The sequence below is a fragment of the Panthera uncia genome, chromosome C2, assembly GCF_023721935.1.
Source record: "Panthera uncia isolate 11264 chromosome C2, Puncia_PCG_1.0, whole genome shotgun sequence".
NCBI classification, from domain to species: Eukaryota; Metazoa; Chordata; class Mammalia; order Carnivora; family Felidae; genus Panthera; species Panthera uncia.
In genome coordinates, this window is record NC_064810.1 from 82,404,124 (window position 1) to 82,420,001 (window position 15,878).

The 15,878-nt window shown below is 33.4% G+C and overlaps 1 protein-coding gene across 7 annotated transcripts in view; it reads right to left on the minus strand.

Annotated features, from left to right (window-relative positions):
- ATP11B (ATPase phospholipid transporting 11B (putative)) overlaps positions 1-15,878 on the minus strand; it is a 128,110-nt gene that overhangs the window by 86,792 nt on the left and 25,440 nt on the right. For 6 of the 7 annotated variants that reach the window (XM_049628519.1, XM_049628520.1, XM_049628521.1 and 3 more), the window contains exons 2-4: positions 12,424-12,540; positions 7,482-7,571; positions 5,787-5,867 (exon numbers count right to left, since the gene is read on the minus strand). In XM_049628519.1, the coding sequence (XP_049484476.1) occupies positions 5,787-5,867; positions 7,482-7,571; positions 12,424-12,540 (288 nt within the window). Of the gene's footprint in view, positions 1-5,786; positions 5,868-7,481; positions 7,572-8,910; positions 9,089-12,423; positions 12,541-15,878 lie in introns of those variants that run through there. The other variant, XM_049628526.1, reaches the window with a different exon arrangement.

Consider the following 15,878-nt stretch of genomic DNA (forward strand, 5'->3'; position numbering starts at 1 on the left):
CATTCTTAATATCTCCATTTTGATATGTCATAATAAGCATTTCGAAACTAAATTGATGATGTTATCCCCCAAATCTGTTGCATTTCCAATGTTTCCAATCTTGATAAATGGCATCACTATCTACCAAGTTGCTCTTAGAAGAAATCTGAGGAGTAATTCTTGATTCTTACCTTTTCCTAACACCTATTCAGTTTAGAGGTTCCACGGCTTCTATGTAAAAATGATATTTTAAAATTTATTTATTTATTTATTTGGGGAAAGAAAGTGTGGGTGTAAGTGGGGAAAGGGCAGGGAGAGAGAGCAAGAGAGAGAATCCCAGGCAGGTTCTGCAATGTCAGCATGGAGCCCGACCTGGGGCTCAAACCCATAAACCATGAGATAATGACCTGAGCCGAAATCAAGAGTCAGACACTTAACTGACTGAGCTACCCAGGCACCCCTAAAAATGATATTTTTAAATCATAAAATATAAATTCACAGAGCATTATTATATACAACAGCAAAAAAAAAATGAATAGATTTTGAAACTGAGGTTGAGTTCTTTCACCTTCTTAACCAACAAGCCAACAGAATTATAATATGTATTTCAAAAAAAATATGGTAGGCTAGGGGTACCTGGGTGGCTCAGTTGGTAGAGCGTCCAACTCTTGATTTTTACTCTGGTTGTGATCTCACTGTTGTGAGATTGAGCCCTGTGGGCTTTGTGCTGGGTTTGGAGCCTGATTAAGACTCTCTCTCTCTCCCTCTCTCCCCTCTCCCACAGAAACATGTGCATGCTCATGTGCTTGCTCTCTCTCAAAAAAAAAAAAAAAATGGTAGGCTACATGCATCATCATTAAAAAGGGACACAGACATAAGCATTTCAGAAAGAATCCTTTGATTAAATATTTAAGGAGTGGTAATTTTTTTTTACTTTATTTTTTTAATTTATATCCAAGTTACTTAGCAAATAGTGCAACAATGATTTCAGGAGTAGATTCCTTAATGCCCCTTACCCATTTAGCCCATCCCCTCTCCCACAGCCCCTCCAGTAACCCTCTGTTTGTTCTCCATATTTAAGAGTCTCTAATGTTTTGTCCCCCTCCCTGTTTTTATATTATTATTGCTTCCCTTCCGTTGGGTCATCTGATCTATGCCTTAAAGTCCTCATATGAGTGAAGTCATATGATATTTGTCTTTCTCTAATTTCACTTAGCATAATGCTCTCTAGTTCCATCCACGTAGTTGCAAATGGCAAGATTTCGCTCTTTTAGATTGCCAAGTAATACTCCATTGTGTGTGTGTGTGTGTGTGTGTGTGTGTGTGTGTGTGTGTGTGTACATACATACACATCTTCTTTATCTATTCATCCATCGATGGACATTTGGGCTCTCTCCATACTCTGGCTATTATTGATAGTGCTGCTATAAACATTGGGGGTGTGTGCCCCTTCAAAACAGCATACCTGTATCCCTTGGATAAATACCTAGTAGTGCAATTGCTGGGTTGTAGGGTAGTTCTAGTTTTAATTTTTTGAGGAACCTCCATACTGTTTTCCAGAGTGGCTGCACCAGTTTGCATTCCCACCAGCAGTGCCAAAGATATCCTCTTTCTTCGCATCCTCACCAACATCTGTTGTTGCCTGAATTGTTAATGTTAGCCATTCTGAAAGGTGTGAGATGGTATCTCATGGTGGTTTTGATTTGTATTTCCCTGGTGACAACTGATGTGGAGCATGTTTTCATGTGTTCGTTGGCCATCTGGATGTCTTCTTTGGAGAAGTATCTATTTAGGTCTTTTGCCCATTTCTTCATTGGTTATTTGTTTTTTGGGTGTTGAGTCTGATAAGTTCTTTATAGATTTTGGATACTAACCCTTTATCTGATAGGTCATTTGCAAATGTCTTCTCCCATTCCGTTGGTTGCCTTTTAGCTTTGCTGATTGTTTCCTTCGCTGTGCAGAAGCTTTTTATTTTGATGAGGTCCCAATAGTTCATTTTTGCTTTTGTTTCCCTTGCCTCTGGAGACATGTTGAGTAAGAAGTTGCTGCAGCCAAGATCAAAAAGGTTTTTGCCTGCTTTCTGCTCAAGGACTTTGATGGCTTCCTGTCTTACATTTAGGTCTTCTTTCCATTTTGAGTTAATTTTTGTGTATGGTAAAAAGGAAGTGGTCCAGGTTCATTTTTCTGCATGTCGTTGTCCAGTTTTCCCAGCACCACTTGCTGACGAGACTGTCTTTATTCCATTGGATATTGTTTCCTGCTTTGTTAAAGATTAGTTGGCCATACATTTGTGGGTCCATTTCTGGGTTCTCTATTCTGCTCCATTGATCTGAGTGTCCATTTTTTGTGCCAGGAGTGGTAATTTTTTTTTTAAGTGGAAAAGACTTCTTGTGCTATTTCGGAGAAAATTTAAGAACTCAACGGTGTAGCATAAGTACAGAAAATGGAATGATATCCAAGAGATAGGGTTAAGTGATCAAAATAAGATATAGAATGTGTTGTGTTCTATGCTATTATTTGTTTAAAAAAATGCCTATGTGAACACTCTGCATGGATATTGGGACTAATGTACAAATACATCAAGGGAGGAAAACTAGGAGGGTGGGGGGTTAGGAATATAAGAGGCTTTTACTATATGCTATTTTGTACTGTTTCCATTTTTTAAAAATATATACACATCTATTACCTAAAAATATTACAACAGTATAAAATATAAAGCAAATATTAAAGATTGCTTTGAAGGTCTATTTTTTCCCCCAGGAAGAAACCTTTTGGGAAAGCATTTTTAAGCTACTCAAATTACACTGACCCCAGTTAAGATGTGGTATGTCAATTACAGGGAAATTTAACTGAGGGTCAAAATATCTTTTCTGAAACTGTCAAAAAGCAAAATTCCTTTTACAGTCAGATGACATTAATAGCTGAGCAACAATGATAAAAACATTATCTTTTAAAACACAAGTTCACATATTCTAATTCATCCCACATATTTACAGCCAGATTGTTTCCAAAACATCATTTTAATTCACTACCTTGTTCAAAACCCCCTCAATAACTCTCAATGCTTACAGGAAAGAATCTTCCAGCCTACATTTCCAGTATTATCTTTTAATACTTTCCTCTACAGGGTCAAACATTTATTCAGACATGTCATTCCCCAAAATAGGTCTTGGCTTTTCTTCCATTTGGGCCTTTGTTTAAATTGTTTGTTTCTATTTCACCTCCTTCACCAACTGTTATTTTACTAATATTCCAAGTCTCTTTTCTATTATTTATTCCACAAAACCTTCCTTATCTAAATGAAGGGTTCCATCCTTTCTCTGAACACCTACCATTCATTAGCTCTTACTAGTACCTTATTAAACTGTAATTGTTGTTGTGTTTGGTCCTACCTTCCCTGCTTCATAGATTTTAAGTTCATAGAGGGCAAAGACTATGACACCTACCATAGCACTATATCTTGCATTATACAACTAGAGAGAAGACTTAATATGTAAATATGTTTGGAAAAAGTTAAAAAAACAAAGTAACAATTTAATTCATATTAAAGTATAAATAACTGATAATAAAGCTTTTCCTATTTTGATAAAAGTACAAACGCAGACTAAAAGGGGGAGAAGGAAGGTAAGAACATAGTAGCTTTCACTTTTATAATTTTTCCAAAATTTGTTCTACTAATGTATAGTGATGGATATATAAACCTGAACGATACACTCTGGTATGAGTGTGTTTCTTAAATGAACAAAACTTAGGAACAGAAAAAACTCTTGAGTTCTGAAATCGTTTCTGAAAAACGGAGAAAATCTTTACAGATCAAATTTTCTCTTTGAAAATTATGACCTTTCATATTTCCTCTTTTGCCTTAGTTGTCACGATGTGTCAAGAACTTAACTGAAATAACCATACTCACACAGGTTTGAGGTAGTCTTCCTACTTTCTATCTTTAGATTTCATGTGTTTTTAGTTAACTCATTTTTGGAAGAAGGCTGGTTGTCAATTGTTATTATAGTAAACTCTCTTAATTTGCAGATATAAATTCACCAGCATTCTCAACTCAGTTAGTGGTATCACATTTCAATTAAACCCAGTCTCTATTTGGCCAAATATACTGGAAAATCAGGGCAATAAGTATCACAGCATTTTACACTGCTTTAAAAAATGTTCAATGGGGGGGGGGAGTCTGGATGGCTCAGTCTGTTAGGCATCTGACTCTTGATTTTGGCTCAAGAGATTGAGCCTCGTGTCAGGCTCCATGCTAACAGCATGGATTCTCTCTCTGTCCCTCCACCAGCTCGCGTGTGTACACATGCGTGCTCTCTCTCTCTCTCTCTCCCTCTCTCTCAAAATAAACATTAAAAAAAATTCAATAGGTTTATTCATTCATTTATTCATCTATCAAACAAATGCTTTTTGAAGGTCTAATATGTACATGACTTTGTTCTGGTCTTTGGAAATAATCTGGTATATAAAACAAAGTCTATGCACTCACAGAGCTAAACATTCAAATGAGGGCCAACAGATAAAGTAATAAATATTTATTCAACAGAACAACAGGTAGCAACAAATGATATGAAGAAAAAAGACCAGACCAGAAAATGAGAGAGTGACATGGTGGTCACGAAAAGCCTAAGATATCCAAGTGGAAATGTTGCATGAGCATTTGTATATGTGTAGCTGGACTTCAGGGAATAGTTTCAGGATACATAACAATTTGAGAACCATCAATATATAAATGGTACTATAAACCACTAGACCAAAAGAAATCACCTAAAAGGAAAATATATATAGAAAAGATGTCCTAGGGACAAATACATGTTACTTTGATGAAATAAATGGCATCTACAAAACCAAGTAAATATGTAACTGTATGAAGTGATTTGGATGCTTAATGAGTTGCACAAATTCTAGCCTCCAATAGAACAGTGAAAGGAACTCATAGTGAAAGTAGCACCATGATATTCTGACACCCTAGATATATAACGTAACTACTATAGTTTCCTCTTATCCTTCTCTGTAATAAATAATATACTACATCTCAGAATTACAGAACATTTGTCAATTTTATTTCCATGTCAATTTGAATCTTATCCCTAAATCTTATAAAGTGGAAATTTATCATATTTACACAAGAAAATTCAATTAACTCTCTTTCAGGTAGAAGGAATCATCTATTTAACTGGGCCCCTGGCAAGATTTTTTGAGAAGTGATAGCTATACGGACATGACATTTCTATGAATTTCTTTTATTTCTTACTCAGCATATGTATCTAGTAATAATCTTACTTTTCTATACCTACATTTTAATATCAATTCAAGATTTGGTTGAAGCTATTTCCCCTATGGTATTACTTTATATAAAAATCAACATCACCAGAGAAAGTTGTAGAAAGTAAGAAAAGGCCATACAATTCTTCTTCAAAATGGTAATGTCAGAAGTATGTGTTCCACTCCCTATAAATACATCCCTTTTGAATTATATTTCCTTTAAATATTGTCAAACCTACAAAGATGATTATAATAATGTACTTCATATATAAATTAGTTTGTAGATCTAAAATGCTTGTTTTTGGATGCTTCCTAGGAGTGTCAAGAGAACAACATATTTTAACTATATTCTGTGAGTCCCTAGGTACCTGAAATATAATAGGGTGACTTAACTCAGTTTAATTTTACCATATGCAGTATCAAACAAATTTGCTGATTTCTTATGGAAATTACTTTCACAACAATAAATGTTAGTGTGAAGTGTAAATATTTAGCAACTTCTAAATGACCTGGGGGGAAAACAATAGAAAGTATTTTCATACCTGCTTTATGGCGGTTACTGTTATCACAAAGAATAATGGAAGTCCACTGGTAATTGGACTGGTAGGTGTATCAATCATAAGCTATATTTACAACAACAAAAAGAACAGAGTATTATATTTTTATATTGTACACGTCACACTATTAACATCTAAAATCTCGTATTTATTGGGAATTCTGAGAACACTATATAAAGTGTATATGATTGTCCAGAGTAAAAAATAATCATGCATGTAGTTTAGTTCACAGTTTCACCAAGTTCATTTTGTTGGCCATTTTATGAAGTGAGTAGAATATCTAAATCTATTGCATATCCACAAATATTGCTAGAGTGAACTCAGTCACTTCACCTTTTTAACACAGCGTACATAAGGTCTTCCTCCTCAGTATTTGTTAGAAGCAGACCTACAGCTGCTCAGAATCTCATTTTACATTTCTTTGCCCATCCTGGTAAATGCTGAAAAGTCTGTCAGCAATTTTAACCCTAGAATTTGGAATAATTTCATCACTTAAGAAAAGAGAATAAGGAATAGGGCTAGGAAAAGGATTTTTTTTTTTTCTACAGGGATTTTGTTACATCTACAGAGCCAAAGGGGTACAGCTTAGAAAACGATGCTGTAATCATGATCTAAATCATACAACTGAGGTTTCACCAAATTGGGGAAGTAATTTTTGCAGTAATTATGTTTGGTTAGTTAAAACATGGACCCAATGGTTTATTAATGTTCCTTTACCCTGGATAGGCCAATTAAATTTGTTTTATTCCACAGACCAGCTGAATTCCTGACCTTAGCTAGTAATTTCACAAATGCATGTGATGTGGACATGGTTAGTATAAATTTCTCACTTTTCCAAGAAAACCAAGCTGATGTTCTATTGATAAAAACTCAGAAGTTTCTTCTCTGTTCATGAAAGAAAGCAATTTCTTTAAAATATAAGTGTTTCTTCAAGCTTTAAAGTGACTACTTAACAAGTTTTTTTTTTCCATTGGAATTCCAGGTTCTATGAGAGTAAAGTTCAGAGTTTATACAAAAACCCAATGCCACACTGAAAGATACTGCTCGTGTATTATCAGAAGAGAATAACCCCTTTAAAAGAAAATGGCAATCACTATTTTTAAATCTTGACTTATACTCAAATTTTATAAGCTATTCTCTTGATACTTTGATATTAGAGAAAAAAAAGCACAATGTGAGAATTAAGAAACTATCAAAGAGTTTATCATGAATAGACTTAAAAAATGGTTCCCATAATAAAAATCTATATTCATGGGGATTCTTAAAATTAGAAAAATTTTTTAAATAAAAGTAAAATTTAAATTCAAAACAAAGGAAAAGTCAAAGAAAGATTTACTTGGACAAAGATCATTCCGTAGGCAGAAATGTGCCAAAAACATGTGCTATATAAGTCAAAATATTTATGTTCTGATGCAGAGCAAGTGAAATGTAAAATTGGCTTTGATTATAATTATCAGCACCATAGCACATCAGTAATGAAACAAAATAAAATTAATCTTAAAATTCACAAGCTATTTTTTAGAAATCTGCATGTGGTTTAAATAACTACATTCACTGATTACAATGGGGAAGCTATGCAGGAAAAAACTGATCCCATAGTCAAATGATTTAGAATGCAATATAACTTTTCCCTAAAGATCGAAGTCATATAAACTTAATCCATTGAGTGATAAAGCTTACCTGAACCAAAAATATAATAAGAAAATAAAAGTTTGCCACTCTTCTGAATTGTTCAAATAAATTTTTTGGAACAAAATTCCACACAGTATACTAAAAAAACAGAGAGAGAAGGATAAATTAACATTTAAAATAATATATACGATATCAATGTAATAATAAGGAAAGCAAAATAAGATTTATGAAGTCCTTAGACAAATTTATGTAACTCTTGATGCTATAAAAACTGTTTTTTAAGAGTTTCAGAACTTTTATTCTATTCTTTTTTTTCTTATACTATTTATTGGCAATTTTAGTGTAATTTAAAAAGATGAGATAAATTGGAATCTACCAATTTTGCTATTAAATTCTTGATTTTTTAGAAGTTGGAGAAGGCAAATCTAAAACAACATTTAATAATTTATTTTGGTCTTTGGTTACACAAAACTAAGTGTAAAAATAAACAAGAGCTGATAAAAATGCTGATTCCAGATACAATTTATTTTCCATTTTATTTAGCTCAGTATCAGAAACAAAGGAAATGGTATAACTATTTTATTATTCTTTGTTAAGTACAAAATATGGAAAAATAACCAAGAATGTGAAAAAGATTAAAAAACACTTTACATAAGTGGTGGTATAACCACCAAGACAATCTCATAAAGGACACGAAAATCTGTCACAATGTCAATTTTTAAAGTAAGACTGTCACTAAATGACCTTGGACTAATCTCTCTGCACCCTACTTTGTGCCTCTATAAAATGAAGACAATAATAGCCCTATTTTATAGGGTTGTTATAAGGCTTAAATAAGCTAATATATTTATGATGCACTTAGGACAGAAACTGGCTCATACTAATTGCCATGTGTCTGTTATATTATTAATCAGCATATAAGCCTATAATGCTATATTATAAGGGTAATAATATGCCAAACATTATAGCACTGTTACTTCACCCTATATACACTCTCTCAGTAGAATGTAAGATCCCTGAGGCTAGGGACATTGTTTTATTTACTGCTCAATCTCCAGCACTTACCACTACTACTCAGCACATAGGTGGAGATCAAAACTTTAGAAGAATAGATGAATAAATAAAGAAATACATACATACATACATTAGGTAGAAATGAATTTTTTTCAGATGACTATCCGGATGTCAGGCAAATGAAGCCTTAGTGGTTACTGATCCTATTCAAAATTTCTAAAGAGGCAGTTTACTTAATTTTCTCTGGTGCAATGTAAGATGGTTCTAATTTCTGAATTTTCTTACTTCAAAAATTCACTTCTTAATCAGCTGAGATCTGAAATGTCCTTCCCCACATAAACAATTAGGGTTAAGTTCCCAGGAAAGCCCACAACAGTCTCTATGACCCAAGGATATATAAATAGTACAATACCTAACAACATTTCTTTCAGGTCAAATTATAATCTCAGTTCTAATCTGATACCTGAAACACATTTTCTTGTGGTAGTGGTAGCACTAGTGGCTCCAGAATCTGGGACTGGGGACTATGTTCAGGGCTCTGGAGAGAAGAGAGGTAGATGCTTTCCAGTCACTGCTCAATGTGTATCTCTGAGATGGTAACTTTGGGTCATATCATCCTCAGGTGATCTTAACTGGAGTCCCTTAGTTACCAAATCAAATGCGTAAAACTTTTTAAGAATCAAGTTGGCAATGTCCTAACTTTACATCAATCTTTTAAAATCATAACAGAATGTATTTTTGTCTTCCAAAATCTTGAAAAGAACAATTACATAAATTGGCAATAAGGTAACTGGTTTCAGGATATTTTCTTTGGCTAGTTCAATAATACATGGAAAAACTCAGAATAAATAAAAATTTCTTATGAAAACCAGCTTACAAATATTAGGAATTGTTTTTTCCAGGTTTTCTAAAATACAAAATACATTAATAGACTGAACAAGTCTATATTCTGTGCTTATCCTATCATATGTAGAAGAGAAACTATAGGATAAATGTTAAATAATATAAAAATATTTTAAGAAAAATAATAATTATGCTTTAAAGTTATTTTATTATGTAATAATGATCAATAAAATTAAATTAGAAGTATAACTTCTTTTTTAGCTATGTATATGACTATACAACTGATCTTTTTTCTTCAAGTTCTGATATTAGTAAGAAAACCAAAACATAATTATGAAATTACATCTTTCGTAAAGTTTAAATAAGGTAGTTACTATGGTAAATTAAACAAAGATGTATCAGGCACCTACAATGTACAAAACTCTTGTGCTATAAGAGAAACAAAGAAGCTTTCATATTAGAAGAAATTCAGAATAAACATCAATAGCTATATTGAAAGGTAAAGTAAATGAAGGAATATACAAAGAATTAAAATGAAAAGCAGTCAGTGAGAGAAAAATTTAATGAGGAAGGTCATATTCAACATGGGCTTTAATAGAGCAACATTCAACAGGCTGAAAATAAGGGGCAAAGAGAGGGATACCATTTCAGGAAAAGAGGACAGCACGAACACAGGCAGAGAAGAGCAAAGTTCATCATGACTTTGTGGGACAGAAAATAATACAGTCCAGAAGAGTTTAAGGGAATAAAAAGGGAGCAGAAAGGTAGTACAAAGGGAATTTTTTTAAAAGCCTCATTTATGGTCAAGAAAAAAATGGACATTGTATATAAATATCCACATTCCTGAATCTGTGGTCAAGAACATGAATTTTCTATTTCCATAAAAACATGAAATTTATAACCTCTGCAAAAAATATAATCTACATTTAAAAAGAAGTGGTTAATCACATGAAATCACAGCAAAGGCACAGTAGTAGGGAAGTTCAACATGGGTTTATGGAATAGCAGGTAATCTGGTTTGGAAGGGATGTGAGAAATTACTAGTAGAATAAATAAGGGAATAATGAGAGAGACAGTCCTTATATGCTTTTAAAAAAGCAATGTTTATTTAAATATCTACATTTTTAAAACTGTGGTCAAAAAACATGAACCGTAATACTGCTGCATATGAACACGATCATATAAAGATATTTAATCTCCCAAATTTTCCAGGACACTCAGCTTTCAATACTGGCAGAGGACTAAAGTGGTCCTGTTACTCACAGCAGATGAGATTACAAAAACTAGATTTTAAAATGGATCCTGGAAAGTATCCAAAATATAGATAGAAACTAGAAGAGAGTTTAATTTTTAAAAAGTGCAAATGAAAGGAATATGAATATGAATTGTAAACTATGGCTTCTTAACCTGGAGACACTATCCAACTCTCACAGCTATGGCAGCAAACAGTAGGGAGAAAAATTATACCCTTATCACAAAATATGACAGATTTGAATTCAGGGCTGGAAAACTAGATGGAAATTTAAGGGGAAGAAAACACTGGTAGTGAAAGAACCAGGCAAGGAAAATGACCCAAATTCAGAATGTAAACCATCCAAACCCAGGATGATAGCTAAACTCTACACCAAAAAGGAGTGAACTACTGATATATGCAACAACAAAGATCAATCTCAAGATTACTGTTACATGAAATGAAGTCAGACAGAGAAGACTCATACTACATGACTATATTTATGTGATATTCTAGAAAAGGTGAAACTATAGTTATAGAAAACAGATCAGTGGTTGCTAGTGCTAGAGATGAGGAGGAGGGGGACTGGCTGCTAACTTTTTACTTCTGGATATACTCTTTATCTTGGTTGTGGTAGTCCCATGATGCTATACATTTGTCAAAACTCATCAAATTGTACACTTAAAATTGGTGAAATTTTACTATATATAAATTATACACAAAGTTAAAAAAAAACTTAAAATTTTCAAGGACTTTTACTTCTTGCATGATTTACTAAGAACTGTGTCATTAATCTAAATCTCTTCTATTACCCTAGATTCTAACATTTTCCCTTCCTGCCCTCTGCTTTAGAACCACTGTCCAAAATGACAGATCTCACTAATGGGTATGTTGCATCTGTAAATAATGTGAAGGATGAGAAAAGGGGCAGAACAAAGAAACCACTGACCTAAGACAATACTCTTGGGAAAGAGGAGATCAGGATGACAGAGATACAATTAGTTACTCTGGAAGGCAGAGAAGGAGCAGTACAAAGACGCTTCTTAAAGTGGTCTATCAAACAATAGCAATGATCTAAGGAAAACTTTACTCTTAGTCTGATTCACATCCTAACTGCACTTTCCAATAGGTAACCAGTAGTTGCATATGGCTCCTGACACTTAATCGAAAATAAATTAAGATTTAATTAAAAATTATGTTTTTCAGTGGCATTAGCCATATTATAAGGCCTAACTAGCCCTAAACAGCTACTGGTTATCATAGTAGCACAGAAAACGTTTCCTTCATCATGAGAAAAGTTTACTGGGACAGCATTAACCTGTAATCTTCAGTTTCAAAATAAACAAAGACATCTTAAAAATGTTATAGAAAAAAATGAAACAAGGAAGAATACGTGAGTGAAGCAGTACCTTGGTACTATATATGTAAATTTCTTGTTTACAGAAGAGTGATAAAATTAGAGGAAGTCAGGCTTTAAAGTCACACAGAACTGAGTTCAAACTCCAATCCTGTCATTTAGTGTGCAACCCTGGGTAAATTATTTCCCAACACTTTAATTAAAGACACAAATATAAAATGAGTATAACACTTTGTAAAAGCGATCTCAGAGTTGCTGTATGAATTAAATGATATGAGATGTACCTAACATAGTACCTGGCACACCGTATAAATATTTAGTTCCTCAGTTTAATTGCAACTAGGGATAATTTTTGGCATGTTAGTTACCTGGTATAAGCAACTGGCAACTCCTTTTATTTTACAGTTCACAATTTTGGGTAAGATATATTTACCAAACACCATTTCCTTGAATTTTTAAGGATATAAATGTATACTGGAATAAATAAATTACTTTTCAAAACAAAATGGAACATATCTATAGTTTTAATAAGTGTTAATCCTTACCTTAGATGAAATGATCCGGTTATCTATAAATTTCTGAGGTGTGTAAAGGCCATTCTGAGGAAACCTGTTGGCTATGTAAATAGTTCTTGTGTCACTTTGATGTGGTGGGTCAAAACCCTAAGACCAAGCAAAAGAAAAATAATGACTAAGAAGGTTAGTTGTTATGATTCTTTATTGCTGGTTTTATTTAACTGACCAGATTGCACATATTATTACTGGCCTTGAACTGCATATAGGCTCAATCTAATTACTAGCAGAGTTAAGGCATATATATTTTTCTTTCCCAGGTAAACTAACATATTATCTTCAAATAAACACTTAGGTAATACCTTTGGTAATGAAAAATAATCCATACTGTTAGAAATGCTACTGTAAGGGGGGAAATCATGTAGAAGATCTACAGAAGCATTTGAGGACAGTATTTCTTTCCTTCCCTTTCATTCCTAGGGGTTCCTTGCCTTTCTCTTAAGATCGATTCCTACTCAGTGATGTGGAAGTTCTGTGTACCTATAGCCTAATCAGCACCTACTACATCTGATGACAGAGGTTTATATTTTACTTCTTCCACACCCAGATCAACTTGGTTTCAAAGAACTTTGATCCCACGAGACTCACAATGCACTGGGTAGGGTCCTGCCTAGATTCACTCCACATAATCATCTCTTTGTGGTAGTCATATTATCAGTTGAATCCCTGAAATGTGGAGATGTAATTCTGGCCTCAAATTTAGGAAACCATTTCTCGAGGTACATTTACCAATGATCTCCAATGTAAAAGTTTTCACTGGGACAAGAATGCTGATACTTTATTCCCACAGTATTTTACTATTTTCCTAGGTGGCAAGTGAGTCTTCAATACTCTTTTGGCAGATCTTGGCAATCCTATGACAGGATGAAAGCAACCACCAAAAGCAAGACCTTTGTTTGTAGCTCTACTATTGCTACTAAGTAAGGAAAAAGTTAACTAAAGCTGGTATTTGTAATTACAATGATCTACTTGTAGCCATTAAGGACTCTAATTTAGTAATCTACTAAGTAAGTAATGTGGCTGCCATTTGATGCTTGGCATCCTTGTAAAATTTCCACTAAGTACATACATACACAGATAGTGGAAATTCCCATATTACCTAGAGGTATATTTTGTTTAGCACATCAGAATATTAACAGTGCTATGTATAGATTTCAACTGCTGTCATTCTTGGTTTAAAAATTTTTATTCTGTGATCTTAGAAACAGCTACTACAAGACTGTGAATATTAAATGCATTTGTATGCTCCATAAAAAAACCATGAAGTTTCATTTTATTTGCTTATGCTATTTATAGTGATGACCACATTTTGTGGATGTGAATGTGCCATTATGTGTCTGATTTCAAAATCAGTTTCTTCAAGGATAAAATATGGCATGCATATTTATCTTCTTCCTAAATTTTCCTTTAAACATTTCACAATTTTTCCCTATAATAACTTATGGAGGGGGGGAAAGGCAGGCCTCATAATCAGAGTTGGAACTTACTGCTCTATCTAGAATACTGCAATCACCTTAAAGATATGTGCTATTTATTCATTCAACAAATATGTATTGAGGTTAAGTACTATGCTAATCCATGTAGGATTATGTGATTTGTTAATTACTCAAGCAAATCATAATATGCCCTAACTCAACAAATAAATGAATAAAGAGTTGGCATGCTACTGCTATAGTCCATGCCTGTATTTCTCAAAGGGGGTTCACAGGAAGTTTGCCAATAAAGTTCATAAAGTTATATAAGAGGGACACACTGGTAACTGAAACATTAGACTACATGAAGCATATTTATTCCACATCCACTTTGAAACCACGTAAAAATAACAGCAAATTACATACCATGTATGTAAGTTTCTGGAATAAATTAAAGAAAAAAAGAAAGCACATTTGTGGGTCTGAAAGAATATATAAATCTTTAGGAAGATGTCAAGACAATTGAGACTAAGAACCACTGATACAGAATTTTATTTTTCACTAAATTCCACCAAGACTGGAATTTATTACTAAGTACATCTAAAGTTAAGAAACAAAGTGCAAAACAAAGACTCCCCTAAAATATGTATGTTATTTATATATGTTACTATTGCAACATCTCATTCATGACTTCCTAGGATGCAAACATCCTTCTCCATTCATCTCTACTGACTGTACCAGTAATCACATACTAAAGTTTGAAACTCCTTAGATTCCTACAATTATTTCAAGGGAATATATTGAAATGTTCCAAAAATAAAACCAATTTTAAACTGAATTTTAAGTGCAAAATCAGTATATTCCAAAATATAGTAATTTAACATTAGATAATTCCAAAAGGAGATTGAGGAGTTTTTCCTTAATTCCCAAAGATGCTACAAAATCCACCTACGTATTTTGAGTTTTTTTCAGTTGTAATTAATTCACATGATCTCATTCAATCATTTTATAATCAATGGCATGTATATATGTGTGGATGTTATTTTTTCCACAAAAACAGTTAAATTTTATATTTGTGACTGCAGTATAAGTACACCTAGCTGTCCCTTATCGAAATCAAACCTCTAACTTCAGTTCATTAGCATCGTCTTCTCTGCAACAAATTAAGCCAGCCACAACTAAATAAAAGAATAACACTGTCCAAAAATAAAGAAAGTGACTTAGGGCAGGATCCATAAATGGACTTCAGGTCTGTGAATCTCTGAAACTGTATGCAGATTCACTTAACATGTGCATTTTTCCAATGAGAGTGAGCATAGGTTTCATCGGTTTCTCATGATGTAAAGAAGCTTAAAACCACTTATCTAAAGTCTTGCTTTTGTAATCAGTTCTCCATCTCAATATTGCAGATTTTAAAAACAACACAAGAGAATCTTTATGTTTCAATAACACCTCTACTCTTTAACAGGAGCCAAAACAAATGTGACCAAAATTAAGTGTATAACTATACTGTTAGTGTGAAGTTCAAGTACAGTTTCACACTTTTCTAGCAAGCATTAATAGCAAGTCATGGCACTAAGAAAGAAATACAGTCTGAACTTCCTAATCACTTGGTCAAGGCTACATGCCAAGGATGGCACACATCACATATTCTGCTGTCATCTCAGACTACCCATTCACACCTTCAACCCCTTGATGCTAGCCTGCTCCTTTTTCCTGATTCACCTTGCCCTAGGGAAAGGAATTTAGATAGATTAATACTATTCTAGCCACCCTAATTTTATTTTAATTCCTGCTGAAAAGTAGGATACAAGCTTTGGAAACACACAACTGTAAATAATTTAAAAATAAAAAACTCTCATATTCTATAAAAGTATGAAATTTAAAACCTCTTTTCAGTCTGGATTTGTGAGCATACGTTAAATTCATAGGTATTTAAAAAGAAAAAGCAGGTAAGGTAGAAAAAATCTCATGATGGCATCTTGGGAACAAACTGACAACACATAGGAATGGTTT